General features: G+C 39.5%; 1 protein-coding gene across 3 annotated transcripts in view; it reads left to right on the top strand.

Moving 5' to 3' along the window:
* GLI3 (GLI family zinc finger 3) overlaps window positions 1-16,703 on the top strand; it is a 300,765-nt gene that overhangs the window by 264,292 nt on the left and 19,770 nt on the right. For all 3 annotated transcript variants that reach the window (XM_040353245.1, XM_040353244.1, XM_040353246.1), the window contains one exon: window positions 16,017-16,166. In XM_040353245.1, coding sequence (XP_040209179.1) covers window positions 16,017-16,166 — 150 coding nt within the window. The remainder of the gene's footprint in view (window positions 1-16,016; window positions 16,167-16,703) is intronic.

Genomic DNA, 16,703 nt, shown 5'->3' with positions numbered 1-16,703 from the left:
GGGGTATTTCAGAGTATTGTGCGGGGGTACTGCAGAGTATTGCGCAAGGGGTACTGCAGAGTACTGGCAGGGGGTACTGCAGAGTATTGCGCGGGGGCATTGCAGAGTATTGCGCGGGGGCATTGCAGAGTATTGCGCGGGGGCATTGCAGAGTATTGCGCGGGGGCATTGCAGAGTATGGCGCGGGGTTTTTGCAGAGTATGGCGCGGGGTTTTTGCAGAGTATGGCGCGGGGTTTTTGCAGAGTATGGCGCGGGGTTTTTGCAGAGTATGGCGCGGGGTTTTTGCAGAGTATGGCGCGGGGGGTATTGCAGATTATCGCGCGGGGGGTATTGCAGATTATCGCGCGGGGGGTATTGCAGATTATCGCGCAGGGGGTATTGCAGAGTAATTGCGCAGGGAAGGCAGAGTATTGCAGGGGTTAATGCAGAGTATTGCACAGGGAAGGCAGAGTATTGCAGGGGTTAATGCAGAGTATTGCACAGGGAAGGAAGAGTATTGCAGGGGTTAATGCAGAGTATTGCACAGGGAAGCCAGAGTATTGCAGGGGTTAATGCAGAGTATTGCACAGGGAAGCCAGAGTATTGCAGGGGTTAATGCAGAGTATTGCACAGGGAAGCCAGAGTATTGCAGGGGTTAATGCAGGGATGGCTGAGCAGGGATGGATGGATCTGTGACTGCAATAGTCACAGATCCATCCACAGCGCTGCTGACACCCCGCGCTCCCCCCTCTCACACTGTATCGATCGGTACAGCGAGAGGAGGGAGGAACCGGCGTCATCAAATGACGCCGGTTTGTTTACCTGTGATCGCGCCGTCATTGGATGGCGCGATCACATGGTAAAAGACCGCGGTTGTCGGTCAATTACCGAGATCTGTGTAGCGCCGGGTCTCATAGACCCGGCGCGCACAGAATTTTCAGTGTGCGCGCCCGAGGCGGCGCGCATTACTGCTTCTGGTGGGTGCCGTTAAATAACGGCGACCCCCAGTTAAGCAACCACCTTGCCGCCGTTATATGACGGCGGCTGGTGGTTAAGTGGTTAAAGGGATTTTTTACTTGTTAGTGAATGTGGTGAAAATTCACTTCTCAAAGAATACCCAATCAGATGTTTTTTATTGCTTGCACATGGTTGAATGATAGAAGTCAGCACAGCGCCACCTCATTTAGTGAATTAAGTGAAAATTCCCTTGCAAAGTATAGTTTTTCAGCCATTTGTAAACTTGCTGAGCAGTATCAAAAGCTGGGTAATTTTCTGAGTTATACTGTGGTTTCGTCAAGGAAATCTCTGTTTCTTGAGTTGTTGACTTTATATTCTATATGTGCAGTATACTGTCAGATACAGATCTTTAGGATATAGTTTTCATTTGATAACTACACTCTTTACACACTCAATGCACCACATCTTAAATGAATCTATTGAACAAAATAATTAAGAGCACATAATAAGTGCAACTCCACAGCAAATCAGACATTACAGGTACAACATTGGGCAAACAAGCTTGCTATGAGATCATACAATCATAAAAAAAAGTTACAATACAATTGCAAAAAAAAAAAAAAAACATAAATGAGCAATCATATACAAACACCATCCGCAGCCAGGAGCCAAATGTAAGTCTAGAAATTCAACAATTGTACACTCATTGTATGTGAAAAAGACAGACAAAGTCTCCTTCCCATATGCGGTGTCAACGCATTTTGTAGAAAATACCGCTTGTTGAGGATGAAGCGAAGATAGGATGATGTACTAAATATTAAATAAAGGGCAATTATTACCATCAGATACATATGCTTGCATTTTATAAAACAACATAAGAGAGAGTGAAAATACACTTGCACGTTGGGGTAGTATTGTTTATTTGATATCTTTTTACCAATTGAGAACATCAGATTAGTCCTTAATATGGATGAGCCCGATGTTCTAGTCGAACGTAAGTTTGACTCGAACATCGGGTGTTCGCGGAACAACGAAGATTATGCAGTGTTCGCGGCAAATTCAAAAGCCACGGAACACTGTTAAAGTCTATGGGACAGTAAGATGAAAAAAAGTGCTCATTTTAAAGGCTTATATGCAAGTTATTGCCATAAAAAATGTATGGGGACCCGGGTCCTGCCCCAGGGGATAAGTATTATTGCAAAAAAAGAACAGAAGTTTTTTCGGGAGCAGTGATTTTAATAATGCTTAAAGTGAAACAATAAAAATGAAATATTCCTTTAAATATCATGCCTGGGGGGGGTGTCCTTAGTATGCCTGTAAAGTAGTGCATTTTCCCTGTGTTTAGAACAATACCACAGCAAAATTGCATTTCTAAAGAAAAAAAAAGTAATTTAAAAATGCTCGCAGCTGTAATGAATTGTTGGATCCCAGCAATATAGATACAAATCATTGGAAAAAAAACGGCATGGTTTCTCCCCCCAGTTCATTACCAGGCACCAAAGAAAAATGCTTGGGAGTCCCCCCAAAATTCATACCAGGCCCTTAAGGTCTGGTATGGATATTAAGGGGAATCCTGTGCCATTTTTTTTAAATGGCGTAGGGGTCCCCCCAAAATCCATACCAGGCCCTTTAGGTCTTTTAAGTATTTAAGGTAAACCCTGCGCTAAAATAAAATGGCATAGGTCCCCCCAAAATACATACCAAACTCTTATCCGAGCATACAACCTGGCAGGCCACAGAAAAAGAGGGGGAAGAGAACCATACCAAGCTACATGGGGAGGATGCTTTTGGGTCCCCCCCACAACCCTTGCCCAGTGGTTGTAGGGGTCTGCAGGTGGTGGGGCTTATCGGAATCTGGAAGCCCCCTTTAACAAGGGGACCCCCAGATCCCACCCCCCCCTATGTGAATTGGTATCGGGTACATTGTACCCCTACTCATTCACCCAAAAATTTGACAAAATAATAAAAACCTGAAGGGCCTGGTATGGATTTTGGAGGGACCCCTACATCATTTAAAAAAAAATTGGCGCAGGGTTCCCCTTAGATTTTGGGGGGACCCTAACACAATTTTTTTATATTGGTGCAGGGTTTCCCTTAATATTCATACCAGACCCAAAGGGCCTGGTAATGGACTGGGGTGGAAACAATGTTGTTTTTTTCAATGATTTTTATCTATATTGCCAGGATCCGACAATTACAGCCACAAGCAATTTTAAAGTGGGGTTCCACACAAAAATTGAACTTCTGCTTTTCGGAAACCCTTCCCCCTCCGGTGTCACATTTGTCACCAAACCTCCCCCCCCAGCTGTCTCCTGGGAAACACACTCTTCCCAGGAGAGAGCGTGGACCAGTAAGGACGGGCCGCAACACTTCCTGGTTTCCTCACAGAGAATGGCGGCGTGGGCAGCCAAGAGATGAACGATTGCTCGGCCTCAGCTGTCGACATCCATTTTTTAAAAGTCAGCAGCTGTAGTATTTGTGGCTGCTGGCTTTAAAAAAAATTTGGGTGGACCTCCGGTTTAAATTACTTTTTTTCCTTTAGAAATTTAATTTTGCTGTGGTATTGTTCTAAACACGGAAAAGATGTTCTACTTTACAGGCATACTAAGGACACCCCCCAGGCACAATATTTAAAGGAATATTTCATTATTATTGTTTCATTTTAAGCATTCTTAAAATCACTGCTCCTGAAAAAAAAAACAGTTTTTAAAACTTTTTTTGCATTGATACATGTCCCCTGGGGCAGGACCCCCGGGTCACCATAGACTTTTTATGACATGCCTTTTTAAAATAGCACTTTTGATATTTCATGTTCGTGTACCATAGATATTAATGGTGTTCTCTTGTTCGTACGAATTGTTTACCTGGTCGGATGTTCTGGTGGGAACCGCATCGGGGGTTGTTGGCTCATCCCTAATCTTTAACCTTTAGTTACACAGACCTTTTTTAAAGACATAGCACCATTCATATCACATACAATTTTACATTCTTTAAATAATGCATTAACCCTTTATGCAGTAGTGATTACAATTTACAAATACTGTTTGAAGCCTAAAATGAATTCTTTCATTTGTAAATTTCTGCCATGAACATGCGAAAGCATTAAATTGGCAATTGAATTTCATGATGTGTGGAAATAATTACACCCGCTTGGACCAATGCAAATACTTTATAAAAATGTCAACACTGTGTGGAAGAGATTGGCAAGGCGCAGTCTGGAATCCATATTGGAGGTGTTACAAGAGTTTTTATTTTTTCATAACACAAGAATGAGGCATTTTAAACTATTAACTTTACAGCTATCAGTACCTGAATTCCACTGGAATGTGGTATTTAATAACTTGTGAGAAAATTAATTGCATCTATAAAAAGATTTTTTCCTGTACATGGAAAAGATTATTGGTATGTTTGGAGTAAGTTTACTTAATAAAGTTTTTTAAGGATACAAAAAATATATCTGAGAAATGCATTATAAATACCACAGTACAATTGGGGGAATTCATAAAAGGCGTCATATACACATGTTAGGAAATCCATTGGGGCACTGCACCGAAATTGTTGGTGGCTTTGCCCAGTTAATGTGCCTGTCAGAGAGGGATGCATGAATTTGACAGAGCCTGGCACTGAGCTTATATGCATTTATACAGGATGCCTTCCTTAGTGTCCTTCCTTCTTCTCTAGCCCCTGCGCTTGTCACACTGACCGGTGTTAGAGAACTTTGTAGTGCAGTTTTTAGAAGCTAATGGGGAACTCAGAGGCTAGTCTGCCTAGTCATGCCTAAATTGCTGTTGATTGGCAGCACACAGTAGAGTGTGAAAATATAGCTGCTACTAAGATCAATAGTAGTTGATCCGTATTCCAGAGTCTGGCTCGGGATGAAATTTCAGTACTAATAGCGGTAACCCTGAGCCAGACTCGGGATCGCATCGCAGTATTCAGGCAGAGCTACTTACCTTGTCCCCTGTCTCCCCGCTGTGTGAGCGAGCTGACTCCTCACTCGATTAACACAGTGCCCGAGTGCCACCGAGTTCCCTTCCCTGAGACGTTACAACACACAGAAGCGGAGATCGGCACCAAATTCAAAAAAGCACAGTAAACTTACAGTACTGTATAAAATAATTACACAGCCCTTTGTCCCTAGTGGTCTGTCCATTGACTTGCATGCACTTTTATTATATAAATACAGTTATTTTCTGCCTGGAAACTGGAGATTGTCCATAGCAACCTAATAGTGTCCCTTTATGTCAAAAGTGGTTTTAGACCAGCTAGAAAACAGCGATAATAAATTAGAATCACTTGCAGAATTAAGCGATAGTGATTTGTGGGGAAATTCGTCTTCAGACACTGAAAGTAATGACAGCGACAATTCTGCAACTGAGCAAATTTCAGTGTTTTTGATTTGATTACATTATTGAATATTTTTTATTATTATTATATTATTATTTGTTATAATTATTTATAGTTATTTATTATATTAGAATTCATAATTTTGTGTTTCAAACTTTATCATACCCGGGATGTCTACTAGTCTCTTGTTTGGACAGATTTTAGTGTGTTATTCCTAAGAATTGCAGGCCTAAAATATAAAACGCCAAATTTCCATGCAAAACCATTGTACCACTTTCAGCATCAAAAATCTGACATAATCATACGGCCAGAGAGGTTAAACTTAACAGTGTTTTAGAAATTATGTAATGATAACAGCTATAGTATCTTAGATTTTTTTTGCAAACTTTAGCAAATGCTAGAGGACCTAATAGTTATGGACTTCAAATAGAATATATGTCCTAACGTGCATTTTTTAAACGACCCCTTATGATGTTATCACTTGAATGAATTTATATTCTCTGATAGTGTTAAAAGAGGCCACAGATTTTCGGAACAGAAAGTTAAGGCCACTTATAACATTGCATTGTCCAGAGAGACCGCATAAGCCAGTAAAGTATAGATCTCAGGGGATAGCTGTCACATCATAAATACCACCTCCTTAACTAGCTTCCTGCTGGATTCCATTTCTTGAAGCAGAGCACAGGCTGCTCAAAGAAGGTGAAAAAGTATCACACTGTAGTTGGCTTTCAGAACAGTGTTGACAGAGCTTACAAGAGAGTCCCAGTAGCAACACTGCTGTGAAAGCAAGTACATCTAAGCCATAGGTTTAGTCTGGTATTAACCTCTGTATTGCTTTGAACATTTTTTAACTGTGTCCCTTAGTTTGCTTTTGAAGTTAAAGGCAGTAACATTACTACATAACAGCAGAATCAAACAGTGTAAAGGCAAAGGTCACACAAAATGGTTCATATATTTGGTATTGCTAAGCTTAAATAATGGATGTGTTTCTTAAACTCAAGTAATTTTTTGCTCACAGGTACAGATCAGATAGCAACTGCACACAGCAACCATTAACATCCGAAACTATTATTCTGTATTGCCCTGTACACACGATTGGTTCGTCTGATGAAAACGAACCGATGTATTTTTTCATCAGATATCCGATGAAGCTGACTTTCATCAGTCTTGCCTACACACCATCGGTTAAAAATCAGATCGTGTCCAACGCGGTGACGTAAAACACAACGACGTGCAGAGAAAAATGAAGTTCAATGCTTCCGAGTATGCGTGGACTTGATTCTGAGCATGCATGGATTTTTGACCGATGGATTTCCCCACAGACGATCGTTTTTTTCTATCGGTTTTTTAACCATACAAAAAATTTAAAACAGGTTCTATTTTTTTTCACCGATGGGAAAAAAACTGATGGTGCCCACACACGATCGGTTCATCTGATGAAAACGGTCCGTTTTCATCAGACAAACCGATCGTGTGTACAGGGCATTAGAGTTAGAATTGAAAGCATTAACTGATTAGTTGCTGTGGGAAACAGCTGTATTTTTTCTTTCCTGTCTTTTTATACATGTATATAATATTTTTGTAAGGTACATTAAGTGGGTAACTGTTCGTTTTAGATGTGTTTATGATATGTATTCATCCTTACAACTTACAGTATTTCAACACCATTGTGATATAAGCACTGTATTAACAGTAACATATAAACAACACATTGCAAAACTGTATTAATACAGGCATTGCACTGATTTTATTTGAAATTTAAACAGTTCAAATATAGCATATCCATATCACATACATCAAACTATATGTGCTGGAAAAAGAAGGGGATTAAAAGCATCACTCAGTTGCTTTAAGGATGACAGTGCATTTGTCTAAATAGATACTGTACCTCCTATTCCTCCAGGGGGTCATATCTTCTTCTTGAGGTCAGGAATGTTATAAGGTAGATTTTGCTTCTGCAGGATATTGTGTCTGTCTCTGTACATTTAAATTGCCACAAAAAGCTCCTTGGAGCAAAGTACAGTGTTTTCTTTGTACAGGAGCCAGGGATTTTCTTCTCTTTTGGGAATTCTCGGACTTTCAGTTGAACATACAAGCTGAGCATGTTTAACCTATTGACTGTTATGTATGGGCAGCTGCAAACCCAGTGGATAAAAAAGAAAACCTAGCTATACTGTGAAATGAGGGCTAAAGTATAAACTACTCTGTTAACACAGATCAGTTTTATCTCAGGGATTCAGGGATGGTTGATACTCAGGTATTGTGAATGGAGTGCCCTCAAAATCTGACAAATTCACAGATGCTTCTTGTTCTGTTCTGATTTGATTGGAATGTATGTTTTCTTGCCCCTTTGATGTTAGATTCTTAATAAATAAATAAAAAAGAAGCATAGTGAAAGCAAATGTAAGGATACTTCAACTTTTTCTAATAGGTTCATTTTAAGATACGACATGAGGAACACGGTTTAATTTCAAACACATTTGTTTGTGTTCCAAGTGACTTACTTACCCATCTTGTGAGTTGAACCTGCAAATGTCCTACTGTCAATCAAAGTCACAAGACTGTTACATATAACTTTGTTTCTGTTCTGTTCAGTTCTTACTGGGGACCATGACTATAAGTGGTTCCTGTGCAATGGCACACTGACTTTTGGCTGTTAAAAAAAAGTAAACATGTGCTGATCCACTGTAAAATTACATTATGCATCCCTGTTAGAACTTGTCACATGTCAGAGCACATTGCTTCTTCCTCTTGTGGCCTTATAAGCATTTGTATTATTATTATTATTACTCAGGATTTTTATAGTGCAGTTTGTGCAGCACTTTACAACATGAGGACAGACCGCACAATTACAATACAAACCAGTACTGAAAGAGGGGCACTGCTTGCTAGAGCTTACAATCTAAAAGTGAAGGCCAAGTGATACAAAAGGTAATGACTGTGGGGGATAAGCTGATGAAGAAAATAAAAGTACAGTTGTTTGATGGAAGGAAATTAGGCTTCTCTAAAAAGAAGGGTTTTTAGGGATCGCCTAAAAGTGGACATAGTAGGAAATAGTCAGACAGATTGGGGTAGGGAGTTCCAGAGGATGGGAGAGGCTTGGTGAAAGCATAGGGGGATGTGAAAGGGGAGCTAGAGAGCAGGAAGAGAAAGAGTTGGTTGGTATTTGGAAACTAGATTAGTGATGTACAGTAGCTAGGGTTTTTTTTAAGCTGTAGCTGTAATCTGTAAGTATTTCAAATGTTATTTGTTGGATGAGTGGAAGCCAATGGAGGGTTTCGCAGTGTGGGAGGCAGACACTGAGCAGTTGGTACGCTTGATGGGTCTGGTAGCAGTATTCATGATGGACTAAAGGCGGGATAGCCTTTGTAAAGGTAATCCAATGAGAAAGATGTCACAGTGGTCGAGGCAAGAGAAAACCAGGGACTGAATTAGAAGCTCTGTGGTGCCATTGGTTAAAATGGGGAATATTTTGGAGATGTTGCAGAGGTTGAGACAGCAAGATTTGGGCAGTGATTGAATGTGGGGCTGAAAATATAGTTAAGATTTCAGAATTACAACATAGCATGCAGGGACACGACGATAGTTGTGCCATTGATGTTGACAGAGTTGTCATGGGAAGGCACATTTGGTGGAGAAAATAGTATGAGCTTGGTTTTGGATAGATTGAGTTTGAGCAAGGCTTGTGATATGTCTGTCAGTAAATTAGTGATGTGTGAGGAGACTGTTGGAGCGAACTGAGGGGTATAGAGATAGATTTGGGGTTCATCAGCATAGAAATGGTATTGAAAGCCATGGGAGGCTATCAGCTGACCCAGGGAGAAGACGAAAGGGGATTAGGGATTGCTTTTAGTGAAGTGGTATCTTAGTCAGTTGTAGACCAGACATTCAAGAAGTTTGGAGGAAAAGGGGAGCAAGGAGATAGGTCAGAGGTTGTTAAGATTCATGGGATTCAACAAGGGCTTTTTAAGTATGAGGGTGACTAGTTCATTTTTTAGAAAGTTGGGGAAGAGGCCAGAGTAAGAGAGAGATGTGAGTTAGAGAGTGTAGTAATTGCAAGGGAAAAGGGTGGCAGGTGGGCATTAGAAAAAAGTTTAGCAATCTCATCTATAGTAGCATAGTATTGGGAAGGGGGAAGTATTGAGTGTACCTGTGGACATGGATTGCTAAGTGGGGGATATATCTGTACAGTGGAGATCTCATCACAAATTGTATCAATCTTATTTTTGGAGTGATTGGTGATCTCCTGGACTATGGGTGAAGGTAGTGGAGGACACAATAGAGAGTTAAAGGTAGACGATAGACGAGTTGACGGGGACTGGATGAAAAGGTGTTAATGAGAGTGATAAAATAGGTCAGCTTGGCAATGTAAAGTCAGGAATTGTATTTTTGGAGGGCAGATTTATATTGGTTGACGCCTTTCTGAGACAGATGCTCAATAGTGCGGCTACAAGGATTTATTTGCAAACTTGTACAAAAGAAAAGAAGAAACATTTTTTTTGCAAATAAAAAACCCAGTGGTGATTAACCTCCCTGGCGGTATGATTATGTCTGGAATTTTGTACCAAAAGCGGTACAATTATTTTGCATGGAAATTTGGCGTTTTACATTGTAGGCCTGTAATTCTTAGGAATAACTGACTTAAATCTGTCCAAACAAGAGTCTAGTAGACATCCCGGGTATGATAAAGTTTGAAGCACAAAATCATAAATCATAATATAATAAATAACTATAAATAATTATAACAAATAATAATGTAATCATAATAAAAATTATTCAATAATGTAATCAAATCAAAAACACTGAAATTTGCTCAGTTGCAGAATTGTCGCTGTCATTACTTTTATTTTTTATGACAAATTTCCCCACAAATCACTATCGCTCAATTCTGCTGATTATAATTTATTATCGCTGTTTTCTAGCTGCTCTAAAATCACTTTTGACATAAAGGGACACTTTTGGTTGCTATGGACAATCTACAGTTTGCAGGCAGAAAGAAAAGTACATGCAGAACACTGGGCAGACCACTAGGGACAAAGGGTGTGTGTATTTTTTACATACAGTACTGTAATCTGTAAGATTACAGTATACTGTATGTATTGTGTTTATTTACTTTTTTTAATTTGGCGCCGTTCTCGCCCCTGTGCGTCGGAACGTCGCAGGGAACGGAGATCGGCGGCACACAGGCACTGTGTGAATCGAGCGAGGACGCCTGCTCGCTCACACAGCGGGGAGGCATCGCAGGATCCAGGGACAAGGTAAGTAACTTGTGCCTGTGGATGCTGTGAGACGGCCCCGAGTCTGGCTCGGGGATACCGCTTTTGGTATTGAAATCTTACACTGAGTCAGACTCGGCATTACCGCTAAGGAGGTTAAAGGCCACCAAAAAAAATCTCATGGGTGCAGTGTTGCATGACCGCACAATTTTCATTCAGAGTGCGACAGCACTGAAAGCTGAAAATTGGTCAGGACCGGAAAGGGTGAACATGCACTGTATTGAAGTGGTTATGTGCCATATTTGATATTTCTCTCAACAAAATACATTATATACAACATATCAGAAGAAAATAATGTGAAAAGAAATAGTCAGTACAGAAAAAGTAAGATTGGTATGATAGTGTAAAAGAAAAAAAATGTTTTACTACTAGTAGTTAGTCCAAAGCAAATGTTTCCTTCAATGTCCTGAGTAAGCGTCCAGGTAAGGAAAATGCAGACTGCTATATGCAGGGGCTCTGAAGGCCTCGCAAAAAAGTGCCAAAGATCCACGTGCAATCCCAGTCTGCAAGTTGGGTACCAGGGCCTTAGAAGATCCATTTTTCATTTGGCAATCACATGCAGTGGCCAGTGCTTTTTCCGAATAGGTTTTCTTACATCATGACACCAGCTTATCTTTGTTTAGGATCAAATATAATCTGAAACTACCTATGCAATCAAGACCATCTTTGGTGGTAATTATATAAAGCATGTGCTTTTTAATTTAATTCCGTGTTAACATGCAAGTCTATTTAAATCCACTTATTTTTTTTCTTAATGATGCCTAGGTGCTGGATGATATAATGTGCTAGTATGCACTGCAAATTAGCTCACTATGACAGATTTACCTGTGAAATGAAGCCCTCCAGTTCTGCACTGTCACCGCTACTGGCCCTTCTATCTGCGCCCGGTCTTCCTTACATATTCATACTCTCTGACCACTTAAATGGCCAGGCAGCGATGACATCACTCCCATGCATGCAAGCCGGAGTCACTATCGAGGCACGCTCTACAATTATGACACACTCAGGCCTCGTACACACAGCCGAGTTTCTCTGCAAAAACCAGCAAGAAACTTGCTGGGAGATATTTTTTTGCCGAGGAAACCGGTCGTGTGTACATTTTCGTCGAGAAACTCGACGAGCCAAAAAGAGAGCAAGTTCTCTATTTCCTCGACGGGAATGGAGAAACTTGCCTTGTCGAGTTCCTCGACAGCCTAACAAGGAACTCGACGAGGAAAACAATGTGTTTCGCCCGTCGAGTTCCTCGGTCGTGTGTACGAGGCTTCAGTGTGCTGTGAATGCAGAGTGTACTGTGCATGCACCACTGACGTCATTGGCCTGATCCAATGACAATATGTACTAAACAGCACAGATTTAGGTGCTTTCCAAGGTACCTACAGATAAGACTTATACCACTTTGAAGTATTGTATTGCAGAGACAGCTTTCGGTTTGTGGTACTTATATTAATACTGTAAGACCACACTAAAACATCACAAATTGCTTAGGAACTAGCTAATGTGGTAAAGTCAATTGCTTAAAAAAATATCACTTTTAGCATTTTTAAGACTGAAACAGGCACAAGAAACAGCTCATCAGTCATTGCTGTAGAGCATTTTTTAAGCTGAACAACTTTGAACTGTCTCTTGAATAAACAGTAACTGTCTGTATTGTACAGTGCCTTGCAAAAGTATTCACCCTCCTTGGCTTTTTCTTGTTTTGTTGCCTCACAACCTGGAATTAACATGGGTTGTTTAGGGATTTGCATCATTTAATTTACAGGGCATGCCCACAACTTTGAATATTTTTTTTTATTATTATTATTTATTGTAAAGCAAACAAAAAATAGGACAAAATAATGTGCATAACTTTTCACCCCCCTAAAGTCAATACTTTGTATAGCCACCTTTTGCGGCTATCACAGCTCCAAGTCAATTTGGATAAGTCTCTATGAGCGTGCCACATCTTACCACTGGGATTTTTGCCCATTCTTCCTTGCAAAACTGCTCCAGCTCCTTCAAGTTGAATGGTTTGCGCTTGTGAACATCAATCTTTAAGTCTGAACACAGATTTTCTATTGGATTGAGGTCTGGGCTTTGACTAGGCCATTCAAACACATTTACATGTTTCCCCTTAAACTACTCAAGTGTTGCTTTGGCAGTGCGTTTGGGATCATTGTACTGCTGGAAGAGGAACCTCTATCCTAGCCTCAAATCACACACAGAGTGGTACAGGCTTTGCTCAAGAATATCCCCATATTTAGCACCATCCATCTTTCCCTCAACTCTGAACAGTTTCCCAGACCTGACTGCTGAAATACCTCCCCACAGCATGATATGCCACCACCAGTCTCTACTGTGGACCTCCGCAGCTCCTCCAGGGTTACCTTAGGTCGCTGTGCTGCCTCTCTGATTAATGCCCTCCTTGTTCGGTCCGTGAGTTTTGGTTTACGGCCGTCTCTTGGCAGGTTTGCTGTTGTGCCATGTTCTTTCCATTTGGTTATGATAGATTTGATTGTGCTCCTAGGGATCATCAAAGATTTGGATATTTTTTTATATCCTAACCCTGACTTGTACTTCTCAATAACATTGTCCCTTACTTGTTATGAGAGTTCCTTGGTCTTCATGGCAGTGTTAAGTTAGTGGTGCAGCCTCTGGGGCCTTTCAAAAAGGTGTGTATATGTAATGACAGATCATGTGACACTTAGATTGCACACAGGTGGACATCATTTAACTAATTATGTGACTTCTGAAGGTAATTGGTTGCACCAGAACTTTTTATGGGCTTCATAACAAAAGGGGTGAATACATACGCACATGCCAATTATCAGTTTTTTATTTCTGAAAAAATAGTTTTATGTATATATTTTTATAATTTTACTTGACCAACTTAGACTATTGTGTTCCATTCCATCATATATAATTCAGATTTAAAAAAAAACATTGAACAAACGGCTGTAATGTAACAAAATAGGTAAAAAGCCAAGGTGGGTGAATACATTTGCAAGGCACTCTATGTCCTGAATGCCTGTCAGAATTTTGATTCCACAAATTCAAATTTTTATTTTTACAGCACTAAAGCATTTGCCCAATGTAACTTACTTTTACTTTGAACAAACTAAAATTGTTGCTCTGTTTTCTTTTCCTTTGGTTACAAAACTTTGGTTTCAATATGGAACAAAATTAAAATTTCAAGATAAAGTTAATGGACTTATTTTTGTTTCTACCGTAGAAAGTATTTATGTAGCTAATGACAATTAAATGTAATACAGTTAAAATTACTTCACCTGGACTGTACTACACTTTACAATCAGTGCTAGAGAAGGTCAAACGAGTTCATCGCGATTATAACATATTAAACTGAGATGATATAGATCAGGAGTATTTACAATTGAAAGTAGGGAATTCCAACTTAGTAGTGGAACTATTTTGTATGTTGTGCCATCTAGAGGTATCAAAAAAGAATTGTTACTACTACAGTATATGTCATGAGTTCCCAAAACTGCAAATGTTTACGTCCATTTTTTGTTCTGTATTTGTCCAATGCAAACATATCAGACATTTGGTTCTCAGGACAGAACATGATATGATGAATGAATTTGATATATATACATTTCATGTTCTCTGAAAAGTTGTTTGCCAGCCATGCACAGCTGTTCTGCTTGCTCATTTTTTTCCTTGTGTGTATTATGTGTATTTGTCTCAGACAGTCTTATTTCTGTATTGTTTAGCTTTAAAAGTGTCTGCTTAAAAAAAGCTACCAATGGGCCCTTTAGGCTTTTTCCACAAATGTCATTGACTCTAATTGCCGTTTGTCTGATTTCACCCTGATAAATAAAGTGGGTCTGTGTGCTGAGAGTAGTCCCTATGGCTTTTCTACCTTAACACTGCCTTCAGGTTTGCACATTATTTATATAGTTACACTTTTATGCATTCATACAGGCATATAGGGAGCTGTTCATTGCGTACAGAATACACAATTAATAATAGCCAATTAATGAATTAATGACAATCATTTTTAAGTCAGTTCTTTGTCATCTAAAATTGTATTGTAAGAAATAGTGTTGGGTTTCCTAAAAAGAGTAATCTTTTCAATTAATCAAGTTCATTTGTTAGTTTAGTTCAACCATCCAGTTGTGAGCAGTAGAATGTCTATAAAAAAAAAAAAAAAAACACAAATCACAGGGTGTTTAAAGTAAACATACATTCGCAGGGCTAATAGAAAAAAAAATACACCTTTACTGGACCTCCCCATGCACGTTTTCATGTATCAGGACATAATACAGAACTTTATCAATTTTGCATCCGCTACATAAAATACACATTTGGTACAAACAATTTGTTTATTAACATTTCCTGTTTAGTGATGTAAGACCCCTTTCACACTGGCATACCGTTAAGGTCCGCCTGTTAGTTTATTTGGTGGACCTGAACGGGCGCTGTCCATGCTTGTCTATGTCCGCTGACATCCGATCCGCTAAAATCAGACGGATGGCGATACGTCGCCATCCGTCCTATCGGATCGGGTGAGGTCGGATGAAAAGATCGCTGACGGATCCGTCCCTGTGTGAAAGGGGCCTTAGGGAATAACACAAGATGTTTGCTAGTCAGCATTGCATACAAGATTTTCAAGGGAAGGAGCTGATTTTGTTGGGTGTGCAATTTTTACCCCAACTATTTTGCACATTTATTTTATGAACTTTCCATTTATGATCTTCTCTTTATGTGACATCACCGCTGTTACACTATTGAAGGGGTTCGTTGCATAACTTTTAAAGATGCACCGAAATTTAGGCGGCTGAAAATTGTGTTTTTGCCATGTTGCTGATAAAGAAGGTGCAGATAATGGCGCTGAAAACGCATGCGATTTTGCAGGGATTTTACTGCAATTTTACTGCATTTTTTACTGTGCTTATGGTGTGTTTTTTGTAGGTCATGTGACTCAAAAAACCTCATCCAGATACGTTATGGATACGTTCTTGCTGCGTTTTCAAGGAGGTGAACTTTTGGTGCGTTTTTTTTCAACTGAAAAATGCAGCAAGCAATATTTTTAACACCACAATGGAAGCACAACAGACCATTGTGGAGACATACATGAGCTTTTCTTGCAATAAAGGTGCTGATAATGGCTGACAATACATTCATATTCATTTAAATTCATTATATTAATAACAAGGTTGAATATAATACAATAGTATAATATATATATATATATATATATATATATATATATATATATATATATATATATATATATTTATTTTTTATTTTTTTAAACTTTCATTTTCAGTTTCAGTTTTTGGCATTCTGAATTTTCGGTTTAGGCACCAAAATTTCCATTTGATGCACCTCTAATACCTTTGCTTTATAAATACAGAATTAGATTTTTTATTTAGTAAGAGTGATTACATCTAAGGATTGTGATCTTTTTTGTACTGTAAAGACTCTCCTCATGTTTGCCTTCTTCTATTTTTGTGCAGCATATAAACAATGATCATATACATGGTGAAAAGAAGGAGTTTGTATGTCGCTGGCTGGACTGTTCAAGAGAGCAAAAGCCATTTAAAGCTCAGTATATGCTGGTGGTCCACATGAGAAGACACACGGGAGAGAAGCCACACAAATGCACAGTAAGCATATTTAATGTTTCATTCATTACTAGACAAATTAGTTCCCTTTTTTTATTCAGTTTTGTTTGTTCTCCAAATAATTTCTAGGTTATAGGGAACATACATTTTTTTTATTGTGCCTAAGCAGTACCCTGAAATTCCTTCTGAAATATAGCCATGCGCTTCCTGAATAGCGAATGAAAGTACCTCACTGTATGTTGATATCAGTCTTTTGTAATCCCTTTCACAGCAGCACTCAGACTGAGAAAGGAGGGGCCAATACTGAGCCAATCAGCCTCTACTTGAGGCACATGTGCCTACAAAAAAAAACATGCTGCTGCTGTTCCCTCACTGTCCAGTCACAGGCTGGGGCAAGAAGGTATTTAGGCTTTATTGCTTAACTGCATTAGAATAAATGAGACTAGAAACCTGGCTTTGCAGCCTGCCAGGGCTGTGTAAATATCAAACCTGGCTGGACAAAATTACAAATCATTTGCAGGTGAAAAAGCTCTCGTGTATTTATCTGCTAGCCTGGAGTTTAGCCAAAAAGTTTTGTCA

Source organism: Rana temporaria, chromosome 5, assembly GCF_905171775.1.
Source record: "Rana temporaria chromosome 5, aRanTem1.1, whole genome shotgun sequence".
Lineage (NCBI taxonomy): Eukaryota > Metazoa > Chordata > Amphibia > Anura > Ranidae > Rana > Rana temporaria.
This window is presented reverse-complemented; position numbering and strand designations above follow the sequence as displayed.